This window comes from Colossoma macropomum, unplaced genomic scaffold (assembly GCF_904425465.1).
Source record: "Colossoma macropomum unplaced genomic scaffold, Colossoma_macropomum, whole genome shotgun sequence".
NCBI lineage: Eukaryota > Metazoa > Chordata > Actinopteri > Characiformes > Serrasalmidae > Colossoma > Colossoma macropomum.
Window position 1 is genome coordinate 42,102,555 of NW_023494805.1, and position 23,920 is coordinate 42,126,474.

Here is a 23,920-nt window from a genome sequence, read left to right on the forward strand (position 1 = left end):
CAAGCATGGATTTGGTTTCAGCTTTAAAAGTGTTTTGCTGTCTCTCGCGGCGACGCTGCTCGCTTATTTCTGGTACCGCCGTCTGTTTTCACTCATGCGCAGACTGAGAAATGCGAAAGAAATCAGAGTAAGAGTTTACAGCACTGAGAAATCTGATTGCTGAGCTAAAATCCAGCCTCTTTATTGGATTTCTTAATCAGATTTCTAGACTTTACTCCAGTCTAAGAAATCAGAGTGTGCTGTTTACACGACCATTTGAATAATCAGGTAACTGCAGAAATCTGATTATGATCAGATTATTGAGTGCATGTAAAACACACTCGGTGACACCAGTGCGTTCTCTCTTTGCCAGGATAACATTTCCTTACACTGCTAGAAAAAACAGCATGTGTTGTGTTTTGGATGCTGGTATGCTGGTCAACCAGCATGACCATGCAGGGTGACCATTTAAATCAGCACTAGTCCAGCATAAACCATGCGTTCCCTGCTGGTCTGTGCTGGCCTTTTCAGCTGAATGTGGTGCAAGAACAAACATAAAGGAGTCTGAGTCGACTCCTCCACCCAGACTGTTCTGGAGGACTCAGTGTCCAGCTGCTTTGAGGTGGGAAACGGGACCGCTGCAGCTTTCGCTCTCGGCCTTTGAGGCCTCTCCGATTAGCACGTCAAGGAAAGGCGATTAGCAGGATTTATGTCTCTGTTATAAAGCGTAACGTCACCGTTTAAATTATACACAGGAACAGAACAGACGGCAGGCGGGCGGCGCTAATCATTAACCCCCGAGAGCTTCCTCTGTTCACATGGCCGTTGACCTGCAGGCTTTGTTCCCCAAACGTTTCGCCAGCGTTTGATAACGGCCTGCGCGGGTTCCTCGTGTTTGTCTGAGAGCAGGATGACGTCTTGAAGGTGAACAGGTTTAATACTTAAAAAAGATTGTTCTTCAGTGGTTCTATATGGAACCATGAGTTGTATATAGAACCATTTCATGCTTAAATGGTTCTTTGCATGGTGGTCGCATTCTTCAGGTTGATGGAGAATGTGTTGTGTATATATACAACACGTTCTCCATAAATCCGAAGAACCATTTCACCATTCAAGCATGGAATGATTCTATGTAGAACTCATGGTTCTAAACAGAACCACTCCCTTTACTGAAGAACCCTTGAAGAGCCATCTTTTCTAAGAGTGTATGGTTCTGTAGAACCTTTTGAAAAAGGTTCCATATAGCACCAAAAAGGGTTTGTCTATTGTTAGAAGCTTGACATGGTAACAATAGCAGAACCCTTCTTGGTACTCTGTAAGATCATAGACAACACATTGTCCATCACTCTGAACAACCACTCCGACGCAGAGAGCCATTTAAGCATGAAATAGTTCTATATAGAACTAATGGTTCCATACAGAACCATTGTCTTTACTAAAGAACCCTTGAAGAACCATCTTTTTTAAGCATGTACCCTCCGTCTGACCTCATATGGGGGAGCTTAAAGCACCATTTCAGCAGGTTGGTCCATCAGCCAAGACGTGTTAAGCCAAAGCTACGAGGCTAATGTAGCTAACAAGTAAAGGAAGCTTATAGCCCATCAATTAGCAGGTGCAGCCTGTGTGTCTGAACCATCACGCTTGTCTCAAACTGCATCTACACTGCAAAAATGGTCTCTTCTGAAGCGAAATGATCTTAAACCTAGTCAATATGTCTAATATTTCCCATTTTGAGATGGTTGTGCTCTTATTATAAGATTATCTCGCTTATTTCTAGACATCTTTTACCTGTTTTAGGTCATTTTATGAAGTAGAACTATCTCACTATACTGGCAGTAATTTTGCTGGTTTCAAGCTCATTTCTTAGAACGAGCAAAATTATCCGCCATTATACAACAGTTGGTTCCGGCCACGCAAGCTGATTGGTTGAGACGCGTTCTAAACGTGCTGTATCACTCCGCTAAGCTAAGCAACGACTGTGACAGCTGTAGGAGACGTTTGAAGCCATTTGATCGTTTCCACTTCTTACTTTGCCACAAACAGAAAACGGACACTTTTAAGATCACATTTGACTGACAGCCGATTTGGTCAGACTCTGAAGATGAGACGACACTAAATAAACTGTCATCACCACTGAGCAGCTTTTCAGTCGGCAGCTGAGACAGAAGAACAGCTAAACAACCTGGAATCAGCCAGAAATGAACCCAACACCATTCGCCAAACGTGTAGTCTGATCTTCAGAGTCTGACCAAATCAGACTGAGCCATAAAACTGCCGCTATAAAAAACAGAAAAGCTGCTCAGTGGTGATGACAGTTTGGGAGTTTAGTGTGAGGAGCTGGAGAACGAACTGCCGGCTGTGCAGCGAGTGGGCGGAGCTCGTTACTCTGACGTAGCAACAAGCTGCTCGTTAAGGAACTATAATTTGGTGAAGGAACTGCGAACATTAAAACATATTAAACGCCGCGTTCACGGCCCAGTTTATTAATTTATTACTGTATTTATTTAACTGTTGTATTAAAGCAATAGAACACTCGAGGAGTGTGTTATCGCCAATAACATCACGGCTCTGATGATCTACGGCGACCAAATCACAGCGTGATGTTATTGGCGATAACACACTCCCTCTGTGTTCTGTTGCTTAAATATAGTGAGATAATTTTACTTTTTTACTTAAAACAAGTAAAAAAAACATCTAGAAATAAGTTAAATAATCTTAGATTAAGCTTAAAACAATCTGAACCAGAAAAATATGATTTCTTGACTATATTTAGGATAAAGTCAAAAATACGTTTTTTGCAGTGTATAAAAATGGACAAAAATGCGCCGCAGTAGGAGCCTGAAATTGGTCAGTTCTTCTGTCCATCTTAATAGCTGACAGTACATCATGCTTAGCACTTTTGCTTCAACCAAGAAGCTTCTTTACTCAGTACTTAAAGCCTGATGTCAGTCAAGTACAGCTCCATTCAGCTGCAGCTCTCGATGAAACTCCCCAGCCGCTTTGTCCCTGCAGCTTGTGTTTTTTGTAAACACACGTATTGTGACTCTTTGTTCATTCAGGTCGCCTCTTAGAGGGTTCGACTCTGTCAAGCTTTGTGGGACTGAGGTTGTGTCCTGGGACAGGTGAGAGCACGCCAGGTGAAAGGACACAGCCTTGTAGTGACTGCGCCTTGGGATTAAGGCCATTGATGAGCTGCTCTTTGATGCTCTGTGCTCTTTTTTTCTTTTGCTGTTTGCGTGTGTTTGTACTCACAGAGATCAAAGTTACGTTTAGAGCTGCAACAATAAGTCAACAAAAAGCCAATTAGTTGTTGACTCAGCGTTTACTTAAAAAGAGCACACAATGCTCTATAATGTTCATATGATCCACCCAGTCACTCTGACAGACTGTAATACACTACAGGAAGTGTAGGGGGCGATATGGCTTCTACTGTTTCATTTAAAAAGCTCTATAATGTTCATATGATCCACACAGTCATTCTGACAGACTGTAATACACTACAGGAAGTGTAGGGGGCGATATGGCTTCTACTGTTTCATTTAAAAAGCTCTATAATGTTCATATGATCCACACAGTCACTCTGACAGACTGTAATACACTACAGGAAGTGTAGGGGGCGATATCATTATCACTGTCCTACTGTACCTTCTCCTGAGCCTCCAGCCACTCTTCTTCTTCCTCCTCCTCCATCCCCTGGCCGTTCATTCGCTGCTGTTCAAAGAGACGGAAAACATCCCGGCTGGCGGCTACGCTGCAGTCAACATCACACAGGAACTCCTCGACGTCGCTGCAGCAGGACCGAACCAAGCTGTCGTTCAGATCCTGAAACTAGAGAGAATTAATGGCATGAGATCTCAAGATAAATGGACTAATTTGTCCAGCACAATGAAAACTGGACTTCTCCATACAGAACCAGTAAAAGGTTTGGACATTAATTTATTTAATCAGTTTCTGGAATTATACAGTGACCAAACAGTGTTGAACCAATCCGAAATATCTTGTATTTTCAATTCAGCAGCTTCATGAGGAGACACTGAAGAACTGTTCCAACATGACTGAAGATCACACTGCGCTGCCTGAGGACCGAATTACTAGTCTGGGTCCATTTTTAAAAGATATGTATATATTTTTGCATTTAAATCCTTTGTAAAGTAAGACATTAACAGCACTGTTTATACTTGTCTTAGAAACAAATCTCTTAAAGAAATAAAGCTTTTAGATATTAGATTTTAGATATGTAATTAAAGGGGAACTCCCCCGACATTTCGCAATTTATGCATGGTTAAATGTTTAAGATGTAAACAGAGTCATTCAGAGTGGTTTGGTGTGAAACGTTCTGTTCTAGATAAACTTACCGAGTCAGAACTGTTCACAGTGGTGGTGATAGGAACCAGACGTCCACCTCTAAAAGCTCCCTCACAGAAAGTTCCTACATGAAATGGTTATGAATTCACTGCCTGATGACTGTTTTATGATAGTTTAGAGAACTTAAACTCCATTCATGGTGGAGGGATACATGCAGGGCGCTGTGAGGCAAAATAGTCCCCAAAGAAAACTTATTATTTCAGATTTTCCACTATTTTCCATCATCAACATTCCATATAAACTCAGAAGACTCGTGTAGGTTCACTGGTGGTTCTGGATAGTAAATAAAATGTCTATATTTGTGTTGTAGTCATGGCGACCCCTGGTTCCTATCACCACCACTGTAAAGACATCTGAACCATTTCACACCAAACCGCTCTGAACCTCTGTTTACACCTCACACACTGAGTTATGGGGGAATTTTGAAAAATAGGTAGAATCCACCATCAAGCACTGCAGCTGTGAGGCTAATGTGGCTAACAAGTAATGGAAGTTTATGTGCACCAGTTAGCATGGTGCTAACTGCACTAATCACTGTACAGAAGGTCCTCCAGAGTGACACCAGAGGCTTCTTTATGAGTAATTAAACAGACGATAAACGTCCAAATGAGTGGAACAGCAAAGAGAGGACAAACAGAGCAGAGCTGGGTGAACTCTGACCCCCTGCGTTCAGCGAGAGAGCAGGGTGAGCTGTAATCAATCTTAATGTCACCAGTTCACCTCCATTCATCTCTAATGTGTTGACTCTTGGTAGGTACCTGAAAAAGGAGTGAAAGAGAGCAGGTGATGGCCGGCGTATCTGAGAGCAGCTGATAAGCGGCAGCTCTTTCCTCTTTCTGTATTTGTTGAGCTGGTGAACGAGTGTTTTACTGCAGCGTAGACTGTACTGGAAACGTACTAGACAGACTAGAATATCTGTCCGGTTACACTGTAGGCCAAAGGTTTGGAAGCAAAGCTAGCTTTGTAAAAATAAACACGAAAAGACCCGACGGACGCTGAACGGACAGTAATGGCAGATAGACACTTAATATTCTCCAGGGTATATTTTGGTTTGTCCATCTGAATTTACATGACCAAATCGTAAGACAGATTATTCAGTAACTGCAAGAAATAAATGCAAATGTTTATTTTATTTATTTATTTTTTGTAAAGGTTCCCCTCAAATTAACAGAGCATGTGTTTTATGATCACACATATTGCTATATGCTTACAATTTACTGCTGAAAGCCAAAAATCTTAGACGCTCTTTGTATTTTTTTTATAAAAATAATTTTTACATTGTGAGTTCAGCTTCTTTTATTATAAGGATTTAAAATTACATCACTCATCTATTTGACTGTAAAGAAGACAGTTACAGCTCTCATACAACCCCCACCTTTAGAATGTAGCTTATGAAATATGAAAGTCATGAAGAATATGATGAAATGCGTTTTGGAACCACCGGTGGTCTCAAGGAGTTGAAGAGGTTAATACAATGCGTTGACTTTTCTCACTTTTATGTTTAAAAACAGTGCAAAGAATTTATTTTGGCCACAAAATGAGTGCATTACTGTACATTAGTGTACATTATTTTAGACGGTGAAACTTTCATGCAACCTGTATGTGCTCCACTAGCCAAATTAAAGGTGCAGTGTGTAAGATTTAGTGGCATCTAGTGGTCATGTTGCAGATTGCACCTAGATGAGCAGCAGTGAGCAGCGCTTGTGTTTTTAATTGCTTTAAAATGATGTCAGACTCAGGAAAACGTCCTTCACATGTCCTTATTAAAGAAGGCCGAGAGGAAGACGTCGTGTTCTGAGACACATAAGCTGGACGTCCGTCCCACCGCCGTCTTTTAAAGATCAGAGCATAAACTTCGTCTCCTCTGCAGACCAGTTTCTGCTCCGCCATGTTGAACGGTATAAACTTTCACTATGACGTGACGAACATGATCAGAACGGACTCAAACTTTCCGATAGGGAATGTAATCAGATACAGGAGTTTACACGGATATTATTCTTCTATTTAACGGATTATTTACAGGATTACCCACCTCGATCAATCGGATAGAAACCGTATTCAGAATGGCCTCAATCAGACTAGACTATTCCGACTGAGGTGTTTACATGGACGTATTCTGTTCTTACTGAGCTATTAGTCGGATTATTAACGGAATATCAGGCTGCATGTAAACGTGCCTAATGATTGGTTTGTCCGTGCTGGGCTACTGTAGAAACATGGTGGCGGCAGCAGCGTCTGTTGAAAGAGGACCCTCCCTATGTAAATATGAAGGGCTCATCATAACATAATGAAAACACAAGCATTTGTAATTGCAGGTGATTATACACTAATAAATACATTGTTTTGTTTATTATACTCCATTTCTGCTAATAGACCCCCCTACACCTTTATTATACTCTTGTTTTGTTTATTATACTCCATTTCTGCTAATAGACCCCACACTGCACCTTTAATAACTTGGATGCAATTACCAAGTTATTACCATTTGCATGTTCATAGCAATTTTAGCATCTTTATATATATTTTTTGTGCCATTTTTTTCTGTTTATCTACATTAAATCTACATCTATGTACTCTTTACTATGCATTTGACTTCAGTTCTGTGTTTAGCCTATGTTAAGCCACCAAGTGTTTAAGTAGCCATTCCATCCTAGAAGGACCACAGAATCCCGTCTGCGAGACGATTGCAGAACTGCTACGTCCTTCTCTGTCCGCCCTGCTACTCAGACTGATTGGGACGCTCAGATGGACGGATCTGACTTTCAGAAGTTTCTCAATCAAGGCTGACAAGGGGGCGGACAGCTTTACCAAGGATAGTCAAGGTCAGTGGCTGAATTTCGTTTGGCTGGATGTAAAAATACTACGCAGCGTATTAAAGAAATGAGTACAAAACAATAAAAACCAGCTGCTGATGTCACAGCCAGAGCAAACACACTGTCTTTGCAGTGCTGTAAAGACGAAGGTCAGGGGAAAACAGAACTTGGAAGGCTGTATGAATGTTGCTTGTAATTAAGTTTGTTTTTTATGACGCGTGAATTTGATTGGAATATTAACAGTAATTGTATCGGGACAGTCTGAAACAGGAGCATGTAAATGTCACATTTCTGATTCTTTATCACTGGGGACGCAGGAAGTGTTATAAGTTTTAAGCATCGTATATGATGACGTCATCTTTTTATATTCGTTTTTTTTTATTTTTTTTTATTTCTCATTTGCGTCAAACACAACGTGTCATACAGCACCACAACAAGACGAGAGACGACCATATACACATAAAACTGACACATCAGAGCACCGGCTCACGTCCTCTCTCTGCTCTCCCATTCTGGAAAAACTTTATGCAAATGAGCTGAGCCGTCAACCAATCAGTTTCTCGATACGTGGCACAGTAACTGACTGTGTTGCTCTCGCAGATACAAGGTGAGATTTAACGCTGAAACACACTCTGAGCTTTAACGGTTATAAAACTTTATTATTAAACCAGATGATTATTTTTAAGTTTAAAAAGCAACATTAAGCTGCTTTGGGACTCAGAACTGGCCTCTAACTCTGCACACACTTCCTCTCTTTGCATCTCAGTGTGTTTTAGCGACGCCCCCAAAGTGGCCAACAGTGTTCAGCTCACTGTAATGAAAACACAGCGTTCGCTTAAAGAAAGCAGATTTTTAATATCTAAACATGCAAACTTCTCTCTGAAACAAGCAAACATCTTCACTACGCTCAAACGAAAGCTTTCTTAAAAGCTTCTATAGACAAACACTAAGAAGTGCATAGGAATGTTCTTAAATGCAATTATTGAAAAAAAAGAGTAGTTTTAAAAAATTCTAATAAGATAATCTTAAATTATTTTCTTAAGACAATCTTCATTATTTACTTATGAAGGCTATGTTGCATTTTACCCTGTGCCATAAACGACACGAGATACATTTTGAATTTGTATTAACTGTTAATTCTGTTATTTTAATCCACTCAGAGGAGCAAAATGGAGGAAATTCATCAAACCAAATGTTTAAAAAATAGCAAACAAAAACTAGCCAGCAGGAAAAATATCCTTATTGGAAAATATGATAACTGTGGGGTGACAGATGAGGATGAGGAGCAGCAGAGGCAGTATCTGTACCTAATTTACATGATTTAGACGAGTGAGTCTGTTGTAAGGTTAAGAAAACATTTAAGTATGAATGTAATATTTACAAAAATACCACTTGTTCATAGAATTGTTCTTAAAAAATACTTAAGAAAACAAGAAATTCTCGTTTTCTTAAGTATTTTTTTAAGAATAATTCTATGAACAAGTGGTAAGTTATTTGAAAAAGAGCAATTTTTCATAATGTTTTTTCTCATGAATGAAATTAAGAAATTTAAGATGATTTTCTTTCTTAAGACAATTTTGCGAATCCGGCCCCTGAATGTTTTATAATGGTTATTATTTTTACGGGTTGCAGTCCTGTAACCAGGGGGTGCTGCAGCCCCCTCAGTCCCCCCACTTTCCACAGCCCTGTTTATCACTGTTGGTAATGAACACAGATCTTTTTTTCATCAAAGCAAAAAAGCACTTAAATCTGTTGAGCTACTTTACCTTCGCCTCAAAGAACTGCCGTCTTAAGCGGGGGTCGTGGGGGGGCACGAGTTTCCTCACGTTTCTGTACCACTTACGGGCAGCGAAGCCACGCCAGCGGGCCTGGATCCTGAGACAGAGGTGAGGAGAGGAAGAGCAGAAAGGCCGTTACACACCAGACAGAAGATCTATGAGAGGGTCTTTTGCTACTTGGGCAAACTGTGATGTCATGCAGGATGTTTTCCACTTTGGAAACACGGAATGAGAGCAGAGAGTTTTCCGCCTCATGCAGGAGCTGAAACTGTGCGAGAGCTTCAGTCACTCAGTTTGAGCTGATTTTAGAGATGCAGATTCACACGATACGAAGCACAAAACAAACAGGCTGAATGTCTTCAGGTGCGAATAAGATCTCCTAAGTAAATAGGGGGAGGAGTGAAGAGGGAGGAGGAGATATTTCCCTCATCATATCAAAAACAGGACTGCAAAACTCCAGAGGGTGCCTGCTTATTCTACAGCAAATTTTTGGGCAGCAGAACGCTAACATTACTGCTACTGAGTCCTGATTGGTTCACATTACTGCTACTGAGTGCTGATTGGTTAATATTACTTCTACTGAGTGCTGATTGGTTAGCATTACTGCTACTGAGTGCTGATTGGTTAGCATTACTGCTACTGAGTACTGATTGGTTGGCGAGCAGAGCAGCTCATTGGCTGTTCGCGTTCACTGACATCATGAACGTACATGAGACGCCGTTTTAAACTCCTATAACTCGAGTTTAAAAGCTTTTAAAAATATAACAGCAGTGTTAAAATGTTTTACGCTGCTCTGTGTTCAGGAAATGAATGAATTATTTTACATTAAAGATGTTTCAGCATTTATAGACTAGGATTTTGCTCACATGCTCCATATTAAACCCATTCATTTTGGACTCGCTCGGGAGCGCCCTCTAGTGTCTAAGAAACCCGGAAGACATAACAGAGTGGGAAAGTGGGAATTCTCCTCTCTACAAGTTCTCTAAAACTGGGCATCTCCTTGTTTCTTACAATAGGGGGTGGTCACCACAAAGTTCTGGTGATATGCTGCCCCCTGTCTGTGTGGAGTTCGACAGGTTGTGTCATCTTACGTATCGCTCCTTTAGCTGCATGTATGGCCGCTGCGCTGTACCTGATGGCACATTTCTCTCTGTAAAGTCTCGCTCCATCATGGATCACTCTGGTCTCGTACTGCTCCCTCCGACACATGGGACAGCACTTTCTGCCCGAGAACCGCTCAAAGGACTTCAGACAGGCCTGCAGACCAGCAAGAGATCCCAGATCAATGCAGCAAAAGAACAAACTCAACTAAATATCATACAGAATCTTCACTCGGGCTGTAAAGCTCTGGCTTCTCACTCATTTCTGACCACTGTTATTTAGGAGACAATTTACTGCATCACAAAATCACAAATTTCTCCACAATTCATATCAATTATTTACTCTCAAAAATGTGGTTCTTCTAGAGCTCTTCAGTAAAGAAAATGGTTCTATATAGAACCATGAACACTCAGAGAACCCTTTGCATTCTTAAAGGGTTCTTTGCATGGTGAAAGCGTTCTTCAGATTGATGGAGAATGTGCTGTAGATGGTTCTGTATTGTTACGATGTAAAGCTTGTCATTATATAAGAACCCTTTTTTGTACAGAACCATTTGCAGCAAATTCTCCATCAATCTGAAGAACCATTTCACCATGCAGAGAACCATTTAATCATGCAAAGGGTTCTTTGAGTGTTCATGGTTCTATACAAAACCATTTTCTTTACTAAGCAACCCTTGAAGAACCATCCTTTTGAGAGTGTTCTGGTCCAGTTACAAACGTAAAACATGCATTAAATCAACAAATGTGATTTTTAATTAAAAATAGCCAGATTTTTTTTATTTTGCTTTAATGAATATTATTATTATTGATTAAAACTGGTTTTAACATTTGCAGTTGCCATCTTCAGATTATCTTCAGATGAACGCCTTAGTGAGCATCTACACAGCCCTCCATCCACTGCAGTGCTTAAGGAACTTACCTTGTGAAATACGTGTGAGCAGGACAGCAAAACCTGTCAGGACATAAAATCACATGAATACAGAACAAGCAGTACAGCAGGTTTACAGGAGTTCAGCTTCTGTAATGACTGTTTACACAGTCTGCACCGTAACTTCTGAGGGACAGTGATACTCAGGTCGTACTGTACAGGGACAGAAATGTCCAGATTTTGGTTGTTTCATGTTTCATGTGTGAAGTAGGAATGGAGATGATTGCAGTCTCTTTTCCAGGGATATATTAATTGTGGTTTCATGAACTTTCTTTTCACATAATAAAAAAGTATATATATATATATATATATATATATATATATATATATATATATAGTCATTTTTCAGCTTTTGCCATCATTTGAAAATGCCTGTTGCCCTTTACATTGTGTGTGAATTTCAAGATAAATGTAACGACCAAAACTGATTTGAGAAAAAAGTCTGGTTCCATTGACTTACATTAAAAGTAAAGTTATCATTTTGACAGCAGCGATATATATGTATATATATATATATATATATATATATATATAGTGAGAGAGAGAGATAGATAGTTTGAGTGTGGTTCCTGTGGGGGTCCTGACCATAGAAAGAACAAGTAACAAAGTATGCAGAGAAACAGATGGACTACAGTCTGTAACTGTAGAACTAGAGTGAAACTATACGGTCAGTGGAGCTGATAAAGTGGACAGTGAGTGTAAATACGAGGAGGTGTTTTTTATAAAGTGGGCGGTTGGTATGAAAAACATATATTTATATTTCTATACATTTTGTTGTTGAATACATACTTTTTGTTTATATTTCTAAGCACCAAGTCAAAAGACTGTGGCCTTATTTATCAAAATTGTGTGGAAATTTTGTGCAGTATGAGCTACTCCGCGTCTGACGCAACTGATGGATCAGCTTCAGTGCGTGAAAACAAGCGCTTAAGCATTAATACCTAATTTGTAGTGGGCACTCCCCAATCAGCCCTCATTTAAACATTCATGAACATTCATTTACATGAACCTGTCCTAATCCATGCAGATGCTGATAAAGCATTCAGCAGCTCATGAGGCAGTGGTTGCCCTCATAGACAGAGTTTGGAGTTGAGCTGGAGGTGATTAAATAGCTTTTAATAGTGTTACTATTATAATGACAACATTTGACAAGAGTAGCCTATGAGCTTCTACAGTACGCTGTTCTGTGTTTTGTATTCGAGGCAGTTATTTACTGTATCAGTAAATAGTTTAAAGCAAAAGCATTGTTTATATCAGCGTGCACATAAAGAAATGGACTGCATAAGAACTGCTCTGTGTGGAGCTTATTATTATTATTACTGTTGTTTTTTTTACTGCTATTATATTATTATAATCAATATTATTGATGAATTCATGTTATTAACAACAATTTTGATTATTAAACTGTAAATCAGGCATTTTTCAGGTTGTTAAACTATTACGCTCAAATTTATAGGCACTCCTACCTGCGCTCCTTTTATGATTTGACTGTATGCAACTTAATAAAGGCCATTTGTGTTAGTGAGTTCAGACCATGCCTTCAACATGGTGGTGGTAGTATGAGGGAAGACTGATTGACGGAGGGGGAGAACTCTGAGAACGTGGGCTGGAGTTCTGGGTTCTTCTGCCTATAGCTAGAAGGCCGGACCCCCTCATAGCTGTAGCAGGACTGATGTAGGACTGAGGAACAGGGATGAGATGGGGTGGTGGTGGGGATTGAACACTTCGTCACGGGAACGGAAGGTGAGGATGTTAATTTATAGGGCATTAGACTGGAAGAAGGAGGGGTTTCAGCCATGCTCCTCCCCCCAAACTTCAGTTATAACACAACTACATTAAATATGAAGTGGATATATGCAGTAAATGTATATTGAATAACAAAAATAACAGTTGTTATTGTTTCCCCCTTTGTTTCCCCTCACTGTATGTGTGTGTGTAATGTGGGGGGCTAAGAGTGGAGATGCAGGCCGCTGCAGACCCCTGCTGAGAGAGTGCTGAAAGGGCAGGACGCAGGCTGATTTCTCATTGTTTTCTGACTGCATTCAAACACCTAACAGCGCTCAGGGAGCAGAGATACTCAGCCGCCTGCAGCCTCTGAGTGTCTGTGTGTGTTTATAACACAACCACCGTCACACCGTCACACCACCGAACTCAACACTCAACAAAACGTCAGCACACAATCAGAGCTTGAGCTGCAACTCCCAGCATTCGGAGACGCATCAAAATCCAAAATTTAGATTTGGTGATTTATTTTATCCAGGATTGAATAAATGGTTTGGTCTCTCACTCTCAGAAATAAAGGTACTAAACCGTCACTGGGGCAGGACCCCTCAAGGGTCCATCTCAGTACCTTTAGTCAGGGAACATAACTGAACCATAATCCACTGAAATGATATGTTCTAAGCTGTACTGACTCCACACACCCCGTCTCGACTCCAGGCTTTTATTTTACTGTTCTGTTTTAAAACATTCGGTTATGAAAAGGTACAAATACGAACTTTTCACCTGGAAAAACTTATTTAAGGTTCACAATCAGACCTTAAAACCACTGTTGGAGCTTTGAGGGAACATTTACACTGTTTGTACCTTGATGAACGAAAACATACCTGAACAGAACCTTTATTTCTAACAGAATAGAACTTTTTTGTTAAATTCTCATATCTAAAAAGAAGCAGAACGCTCTGCTTATGAGGTGGGTTAACACATTTGACTGACAAGGGTTCTTTAGTAAAGAACACTTTACTTTATTAAATGGTTCTTTGCATGGTGAAAGGGTTCAGATTGATGGAGAATGTGTTATATGTGGTTCTATATAGAACCTTTTTTGAAGAAAGGAAAATGTTTCTAAATAGCACCAAAACTGTTTTTTCTATTGTTGCAAGCTCGTATCGTAACAACAGCAGAACCCTTTTTGGTGCTGTGTAGGATTCTTTTCAAAAGGGTTCTGTATAGAACCACGTACAACACATTCTACATCAATCTGAAGAACGCTTTCACCATGCAAAGAACCATTTAATAATGTAAAGAGTTCTTTGAGTGCTCATGGATCTATACAGAACCATTTTTTTTACCAAAGAACCCTTGAAGAACCATCTTTTTTAAGAGTGTAGGTAAACAGAGACCAGCGATAAACATTTTGAAAATAGACATAAACAATAATTGATAGAAAACGTGGAAAATATTTCCATGCTCAATTAAAAAACATGGTTCTTCAAGGGTTCTTTAGTAAAGGGAACTGTTCTGTTTAGAACCATGAGTTGTATATAGAACTATTTCATACTTGAATGGTTGTAACCGTTAATGGTGAAAATGGTTCTATATAGAGCCATTTATATGCACACGTAAAAATGATGGTTCTTCAAGGGTTCTTTAGCAAAGAAAATGGTTCTCTATAGCACTATATACACTCAAAGAACCCTTTGCTTGATTTCATTGTTCTTTGCATGGTGAAATAGCTCTTCAGACTGATGGAGAATGTGCTGTATATGGTTCTATATAGAACATTTTTTGAAGAAAGAAAATGGTTCTATATAGTACCAAAAATGGTTATTATATTGTTGCAGGCTCATATCATAATGACAGCAGAACCCCTTTTTGGTGCTATAAAGGGCCCTTTTTTAAAAGAAAATGGTTCTAATATGGACCCATAAACACTCAAAGAACCTATTGCATGATTAAAAGGTTCTTGGCATCATGAAAGCGTTCTTCAGAGTACAGATCACACAGTGCTGTAGATGGTTCTATATAGAACCTTTTTAAAAGGGTTCTATATAGCACCCAAAAGGGTTCTGCTATTGTGATGGCAAGCCTGTAACAACAGAAGAACCCTTTTCAAAAAGGTTCTATATAGAACCATATACAACACATTCTCCATTAATCTGAAGACCCATTTCACCACTGTATCAGTATCCCTGCTGATTTATGCGCATGTTAATTACTCATGTTAATCAGAGTGACTGGCAGTGACGTAGGGGGGTGCATCCAGGTGACGCTTTGATAATGATAACTGCTGATTAACTTGATTAAACGGTTCCGTTTGGATCGATGTGATTGTTTTCCGTCGAGTTACAGTTCTTTGATTGATCAGAAATCACCGCAGCTCTGCCTCTCCGAGCCTCAGGGCTGCCTCCACACAGTGGAGCTAATATTTACATACGCGTCTATGGCAACAGGGCTTTTTGTCTCGGTACAGCTGGTCCTTTCTTTTCCCGGCATTCTTGGGCAGATTGGGCTGTTAAAAGCGGATCAGGGAGGTGCGGACGGCAGCTGACCCTTCACACCACGTCGGTGCCGTCACAGTTCAGCTGTGGGGCAGTATGGGTAAATCTGTACATTGGTACAGGTGGCTTTACCTGAACAGACAGGAGCGGACGTGAAATGAGAAATTAAGCAGTGGTAGTTATGACTGAGTTTGAACCTCCTTCACTCTTAGGATCAGATACAAGTCACCACTGTGGGGATGAAATACCTCAGATACCCTAAGAAGGACCTTTACAGGAGAAGGAAAAAACATGGAAGTCAATGGAACCAGACTTTTTTACATACGAAGTAAAGAGCAACAGGCCTTTTCAGATTATGACAGAAACTAAAAACAACACATAGAACCTACATGGAACCATATAGTACAGTAAGCGGTACTTGTAGCTGTGGTGGATTAGGGGTAAGCGGTACTTGTAGCTGTGGAGGATTATGCGTAAGCGCAACTTGTAGCTGTGGTGTATTATGGGTAAGCAGTACTTGTAGCTGTGGTGGATTATGGGTAAGCGGTACTTGTAGCTGTGGTGAATTATGGGTAAGCAGTACTTGTAGCTGTGGTGGATTATGGGTAAGTAGTACTTGTAGCTGTGGTGGATTATGGGTAAGCGCTACTTGTAGCTGTGGAGAATTATGGGTAAGCGCTACTTGTAGCTGTGGAGAATTATGGGTAAGCGCTACTTGTAGCTGTGGTGTATTATGGGTAAGCGCTACTTGTAGCTGTGGTGTATTATGGGTAAGCAGTACTTGTAGCTGTGGTGAATTATGGGTAAGCAGTACTTGTAGCTGTGGTGGATTATGGGTAAGCAGTACTTGTAGCTGTGGTGAATTAGGGGTAAGCGGTACTTGTAGCTGTGGTGGATTATGGGTAAGCGCTACTTGTAGCTGTGGTGGATTATGGGTAAACTGTACTTGTGGCAGAAGGCGAAACTCCTCTGTGCAGATGACGCAGGGCTGGGTAGAGTCTCCTTCCTGTAGAGACCTTGACTTCACCTCTGTCCACTCCTCTGCGGTCAGTCTTCTTGCAGGAGCTGCCACCAAACCAAGCCGCTGGGCTACAAACAAGAGACGACGCAGCATTAAATCAATATGTTATAACAAACGTTTATCTACATGAAGGTGTGGATTTTTATAGCTAGCAGTGTGACACAGTATCAGAAACCACGTCAGCAAGACTGACACGGTTTGAGGTGGGTGTGAGATGATTAAGTCATGCTGACTGTACAGTGCTAACTGGTGGGATATGAGCTCCCATTACTTGTTAGCTACATTAGCTTTGTGCTTCCACTGCAAAACAAGGTGGGCTAATATGTCCTGATTGGTCTGAAGTGATTAAATTTAAATAGTTAAATACTTGCTTTATACTTAAGGCTGAATGATTTGGGAAGAACTTGACTAATATTGCGACTGTGATTTAAATTGTGCTTATTTTCTATACATTAAGCTCCAGGCCTGTTATTCTGGCCATGAAGATTAGCCACTTTTTCTGGCCATAGGCTTAGCGCTGGTCATAGTGCGCCAGACTGCCAGTTGTGGTTGCCTCTCCAGGCAGTTCACAAGCTCCATAGTATTAGGTTAAAATTCCTATTTTTGGAAATATAATTAGTGATTGTGTATTGCAAAGCACCTAGCAACCACCTAGAATACCATAGCAGCCACTTAGCAATACCATGACAGCCACCTAGCAACTTCCTTGCAACCAGCTGGAATGCCATAGCAACCACATTGGGTGTCATAGCAAACATCTAGCAATGCTACAGCAATCACAAGTGATTCTATAGCAACAATCTGGCAACACCCTAACAACCACCCGGGATAACCATATCAACCACCTAGCAATACCATAACAGTCACCAGCTGGAATACCATAGCAACCAATTTGGGTGTCGTAGCAAATATCTAGCAACACCACAGCAACCACATGTGATACCATAGCAACTATCTGGCAACATCCTGACAATCACCTGGGATACCATAGTAACCACCTAGCAATACCATAACAGCAACCTAGCAACTTCCTTGCAACCAGCTGTAATACCACAGCAACCACCTTGGGTGTCGTAGCAAACATCTATCAACACCACAGCAACCACAAGAGATACCATAGCAACTTTCTGGCAACACCCTAACGCCCACCTGGGATACCATATCAACCACCTAGCAACACTCTAGCAACCATCTGGAAACCATAAGCTGCACAGTCTGCACTGTGTTCAGGAAATGCACTTTTCTAAGTATGATCTAAGTGATTTGAACCAAATTGCAATTTCAAGATAAAACGAATTTTTCAGCCGTACTTTTTTTTACATTTTCATACTTTTGTTCATAATCAAATGTAGATTTTCTGTAGTTTAGTTTCTAAAACCAAATGTGACCAAAATATTTGAAAAACCTTCCGGTTTGTGCTCAGCCTGGGCTCAGAGGACAGACAGGCTGAAGGAAATCTAAAATGTCAGATAAAGCCGTTAATGCGTCAGTAAAGGGGTCAGTTGTGGACAGTCCTCGGTCTTTAAGAGGTCTATGGCCTGCCTGGCCTAGCAAACCACTGCAGACTCCATCATACCAAGTGTGAGTGGTGGGGGATCCGGGTCCAGCATGTACTCCCTCTCTTCCCCCAGCGTATGTCCAGCCTCTCTGTGCTGCTGGGCTCTGAGGGGTCTAGTGGACGCTGCTGGACATACGGCTCGGCCAACAGAACCTGAGACAGTGAGGTTGTGAAGATGTGGGACGCTGCGGGTGATGTGGTCCTGCAGAGCTACGGCCGCCACGGCCAACTTTCCTCCATCCGCTCTGGAAGAGCTGCGACCCTGAGTCTGTCACACAGAGGGGTCAGTCAGCGTATACGTGTCTGATCTCAAAACTCATCCACATTATTCTGTATCTACTATAAATTATTCTGTATTTACTATGAATTATTCAGTATCTACTATGAATGATTCAGCATCTACTATGAATGATTCAGTATCTACTATGAATTATTCAGTAACTACTATGAATTATTCAGCATCTACTGTGAATGATTCAGTAACTACTATGAATGATTCAGCAACTACTATGAATGATTCAGTATCTACTGTGAATGATTCAGTAACTACTATGAATGATTCAGCAACTGCTATGAATGATTCAGCATCTACTATGAATTATTCAATATCTACTATGAATGATTCAGTAACTACTATGATTGATTCAGTATTTACTATGAATGATTCAATATCTGCTATGAATTATTCAGTAACTACAATGAATAATTCAGTACTTACCATGAATGATTCAGTATCTACTATCCATTGTTGATTGTAATGATTCAGTATGTATTATAAATTATTCTGTATTAACTATGAATTATTCAGTATCTATTATGAATGATTCATTATTTACTATGAATGAATTAGTATCTTTTGTGAATGATTCATTATGTACAATGAATTATTCAGTATCTCCTATAAATTAATCAGTATCTACTATGAATAATTCAGTACTTACCATGAATGATTCAGTATCTACTATCCATTGTTGATTGTAAATTAAGAACCATTTCACCATGCAGAGAACCATTTAAGCATGAAATTGTTCTGTACACTTAAAAAATGGTTCTTCAAAGGTTCTTTAGTAAAGGCAATAGTTCTATACAGAACCAGCAGCACTTTAAGAGCCATTTTATGCTTAAATGGTTCTCTGCATGGTGAAATGGTTATTCAGATTGATGGAGATGTGCTGTATTTAGACCCTATTTTGAAAGAAAATGGTTCTAGCTATAACGTTATAGCTTACAAGCTTGACATCATAACAACCCTTTTTGGTGCTATAAAGAACCATTTTCAAAAAGGTTCTAGATAGAACCATCTACAACACATTCTCTATCAGTCTGAAGAACCACTTGACCATGCAGAGAACCATGTAAGCATGAAATGGCTCTTTAAGGGCCCATGGTTCTATATAGAGCCATTGCCTTTACTAGAGAACCCTTGAAGAACCATCGTTTATAAGAGTGACCACAGCTATTGACTCTCAGTATAAACAACTCACTCTAAATGAACCGAAAGCTGTAATGGCTTAACTAGCAGCAGCTCATAATAAACTAAATGAGCCGATACTCTTCAGTAAACGAGTAGAAGCCTCGTAGACAAATCAACAGGAATCTGTTTATAAATACTATATGTGTGTGTTAATAACGCTGTAAACAAACAGCCTCTACCTTCAGCATAGCGGCGCAGACGCTCTGTTTACACGGTTGCTTAGCAACAGCGCGTCTTTCCAGGCGACGCTTAATGCGCTTCATTCACTCGCTCACTTGCTCCCTAAGCCCTATCTAGTGAACCTACCGTGTTCCTCAAACCAAGGCCTTGTTTATATATATATATATATATATATATATATATATATGTCCACCGATCAGTTATAACATTATGACCACCTCCTTGTTTCTGCGCTCATTGTCCATTTTATCAGCTCCACTTACTATATAGGTGCACTTTGTAGTTCTACAGTTACAGACTGTAGTCCATCTGTTTCTCTGATACTTTGTTAGCCCCCTTTTACCCTGTTCTTCAGTGGTCAAGACCCCCATGGACCCCCACAGAGCAGGTACTATTTGGGTGGTGGATCATTCTCAGCACTGCAGTAACACTGACGTGGTGGTGGTGTGTTAGTGTGTGTTGCGCTGGTGCGAGTGGATCAGACACAGCAGTGCTGCTGGAGTTTTTAAACACCTCAGTGTCGCTGCTGGACTGAGAATAGTCCACCAACCAAAAATATCCAGCCAACAGCGTCCTGCGGGCAGCGTCCTGTGACCACTGATGAAGGACTAGAGGATGACCAACACAAACTGTGCAGCAGCAGATGAGCTATCGTCTCTGACTTTACATCTACAAGGTGGACCGACAAGGTAGGAGTGTCTAATAGAGTGGACAGTGAGTGGACACAGTGTTTAAAAACTCCCGCAGCACTGCTGTGTCTGATCCACTCGCACCAGCGCAACACACACTAACACACCACCACCACGTCAGTGTTACTGGCTGAGAATGACCCACCACCCAAATAGTGCCTGGTCTGACCACTGAAGAACAGGGAGACAGAGAGTATGCAGAGAAACAGATGGACTACAGTCTGTGTGTGAATGGGGTTAATTGGTGGTTATACCATGTGCCTATGAAGGTGGAAGATCTCATCAAGCTGTCATCAAACGCTGAGCCACACGGCGCTAATCTGCACATACCTGCGCCGTGAGCTCAGCCGCTGACCAGGCATCCTCAGCTGACTAATAATAATAATGATTATAAAAATGCAAAACACAAACATGAGGAAAATCCTACCCATTTAGGGAACGAGACGATGAAAGCAGCAGTTTCATTTCCCAGTCACGCTGCGGTCTGGGTTCATTTCTGGGGGAAAGAAAAATGCTTTCTACGCCTCCAGTGGACTTTGATGTTGCGTTGAGATCAGATGACACTCATGCTAGGCGCTGACAATCAGCCTGCCTCTCTCTGAAAGGACCGGGACATCCTTGTGGGTTTTTTTGTGTGTGTTCAGGATCCTTGGGCATTCTTGGGAAAACGTAGGCCGCGGTCCTCGGCGGCCCAGACAAAGGTGCAGAACAATTTATTAGCGAGGAATTCGAATGGCAATCAAAGGCCTGTCTTCTCCCGGCTTTCTCGCTCTGAGCCTCTCGTTTGTGTTTTTTAAGTAACTAATCACTTTTCTAAAAGGAGGGCATAGGCAGAGACCTGGGCCTCAATCCGCAGCATAAAGGTTGCTTTCTTCCAACTGTCATCGAAATGGATTCTCTCATTTTCAACAGGGACACTGTTTGTCTTCGCTCTCTCTATAAATACCGTTTTAAAGAGCTTTTCTGTTTGGCTTTCTTCCCCCTCCTTGAGCCTCTCTTTACCTGTTCCCGTGGTATTTTGAAAAGAGGGAACTCACCTTGTCGTGCAAAGAGCTCATGAGTTAAGAAACAGAGGAGAAAAGGGGGGAAGAAGGTCCTGTTGGCGTAATGTTTTGAATAGGAAGCCTTCGCCGAACTCCTTTGCAAACTTGGGGAGCTTGAAAAGGGACAAGTAATCCAGCTATTTATCTCTGTTCAAAGAGACGGAGCAGGTATGCGGGGAAAAAAAGCACCATGTTCGGATGGCGAACATGTCGAGAGAGCGGCCGGTGTTTACCGTGTTTGGAAGCTGACAATGGTGGATGGATGTCTGATGGAAATCACGATCAATGGAGAAACACCATTATGTGCTAGCACGCAGATTAAAGAAAACCTCAGCGCTGTTGAAGTGGCCAAATCGTGCTTTTATACTGTCCACTGTGGCAACATAGAGAACGGCAGAAAGGAAAGGATTACTGTTTGTTCTGTAAGCATATAAGGATGTATTTTCTATGCCTCAACAGATTTGGCTGAGATCAGCTCTAATCCTCCACGTCCTTCCCTATGGGTCTCATTAATCCAGACCTTCTGCAGCCCCTCTCGCTGCCCTGGACGTGCCGCTCCATAAGAAGGTCCCCTGTTTTTTTCTTTCTCCGCTGTCAATCTGTCTGTGCTCCCACACAAAGAACCCTCCTCTCTCTTTCACGTTTTCTGACTTTGTCCGTGACCCGTGACTGTGGTATTCGGATCCACTCTGCTACATTTGGAATTCGTAGCACTTGGCTTTTTCTCCAGACCTTTGCGTTTGCCTTGGTTTGCATCAACCCCAGGTGACATTCGGGTTGCTGTCTTGTCAAAATGTGTGGCTGATTTTCTGCTGACTCATTTTAAATGGGCTTGAACAGAAGTAAGCATGACTTATAGCTTTTCATGCTTTATTTGGTACGAAGTCTAACATAGATCATTAGATAGCGCACAAACTCGGTACACTTCGGGTCTGCTAGAGGGCACTCAATCTTTTAATTTTCTAAATATTTGCATTTGCCTTGGTTTATATCAACTACAGAGGTAGACTGCTGTCATTTTGTGGATGATTTCAGGTTGTTTTGACTGAAATGAAAAGTATTTGCACTCCAAAACATGACTTAGGCCTTTCAGTTGGGTCATATTTTTGGTCGGAACTCTAACGTGGGGTTTATACAGCACAACAATGCGATACACTTTGGTTCTGCTAGAGGGCGCTCTTAATCTTTTAATTTTCAAAACATTTGCATTTGTCTTGGTTTGTATCAACCCTAAACAAGATAATGATACTCAAGTTCCTATTTTTAGTGTATGGATTGTTTGACCTTTCGGTTGGATCATACTTTTGGTGAGGAAGTCTAATGTAAGGTTTAGACAGTTCACAAATGCAACACACCTTGGGTCTGCTAGAGGGCACACTCAATTTTTTGTCAATAAAATGTATTTTATTTATTTGCATTTGCCTTGAATTGTATCAGTTTGTGGATGATTTAGATTGTTTTGACTGAAATTAGAAGTATTTGCATTCGAAAACATGACTTACTTTTGGAAGGAACACTAACATGGGATTTAGACAGCGCAACAATGCAATACACTTTGGTTCTGCTAGAGGGCAATCTTAATTTTCAGAATATTTGCATTTGCTTTGGTTTCTATCAACCCCAGATGACATAAAATACTCAAGTTCCTATTTTTAGTGTGTGGGTGGTTTGACCTTTCAGTTGGGTCATGTTAGGAAGTCAGTGTAGGGTTTAGACAGTGCAGAAACGCAATACACTTTGGGTCTGCTAGAGGGCAGCCTTCAATTTTTTAATTTGCAAAACTTTTGCATTTGCCTTGGTTTGTATCAACCACAGAGGATGACTGCTGTCGGTTTGGGGATGATTTCAGATTGTTTTGACTGAAATTAAAAGTATTTGCTCTCGAAAACATGACTTGGGCCTCCCAGTTGGGTCATATTTGTGATAGGAGCTCTAATGCAGGGTTTAGACAGCACAACAATGCAACACAGTTTGGGTCTGCTAGAGGGCGCTCTCAATCTTTTATTTTTCAAAAACCTCTGCATTTGCCTTGGTTTGTATCAACTCCAGTTGATGGCTATTTTGTCAAAATATATGGATGATTTCACATTGTGGTGAGTAAAATCGAAACTATTTGCCTGCGAATACATGATGTCGGCCTCCAATAATTTTTAATGGGTCATTGTTTCTGTTAGGATGTCTAAGGTATGGTTTAGAAGGCACAAAAATGCAATTCCTTCTGGATCTGCTAGAGGGCATTTTGTCTAAATCAACCTCAGACTATGACTTTTTTGTCGGTTTGTGGATAATTTTCATATTGTGGTGACTGAAATTAAAGCTATTTACACTTAAACACATGATCAAGATCAAAATGTTTGTTAGGAAATCTTATGATTAAAAGTTTGTAATCAAAAACATGACAGAAGCCTTTCAGTGGCGTCATACCTTTGGAACATTAATATTGCTTTAGATAGCACAAAAATGCAGTACTCTTTGGGTCTGTTAGAGGGCAATAATTTCATCTTAAAAACCTTTGCATTTGCCTTGGTTTGTATCAACCTGAGACAATAACTGTTTTGTCAAAATAGTCGTTGTGTGGATCATTTCATACTGCATTGACTGAAATTAAAACTATTTGCATTCAAACATGACTCAAGCTTTCCAGTTGGGACATAATCTGTGTTTATCAATTCTAACATAGACAGCCAAGAATGCAATACACTTTGGGTCTGCTAGGGGGCACTTGGTTTGTATTCACCCTGAGAATGACTGTTTTGTTAGTTTGTAGAT

At 40.7% G+C, this 23,920-nt stretch overlaps 1 protein-coding gene across 1 annotated transcript in view; it reads right to left on the bottom strand.

Annotated features, from left to right (window-relative positions):
• The window catches only part of rnf32 (ring finger protein 32), a 30,948-nt gene that overhangs the window by 1,937 nt on the left and 5,091 nt on the right, over positions 1–23,920 (bottom strand). The window contains exons 2-7 of the mRNA XM_036596025.1: positions 17,784–18,033; positions 16,133–16,275; positions 10,958–10,990; positions 10,068–10,192; positions 8,924–9,032; positions 3,625–3,807 (exon numbers count right to left, since the gene is read on the bottom strand). Coding sequence (XP_036451918.1) covers positions 3,625–3,807; positions 8,924–9,032; positions 10,068–10,192; positions 10,958–10,990; positions 16,133–16,275; positions 17,784–18,033 — 843 coding nt within the window. The remainder of the gene's footprint in view (positions 1–3,624; positions 3,808–8,923; positions 9,033–10,067; positions 10,193–10,957; positions 10,991–16,132; positions 16,276–17,783; positions 18,034–23,920) is intronic.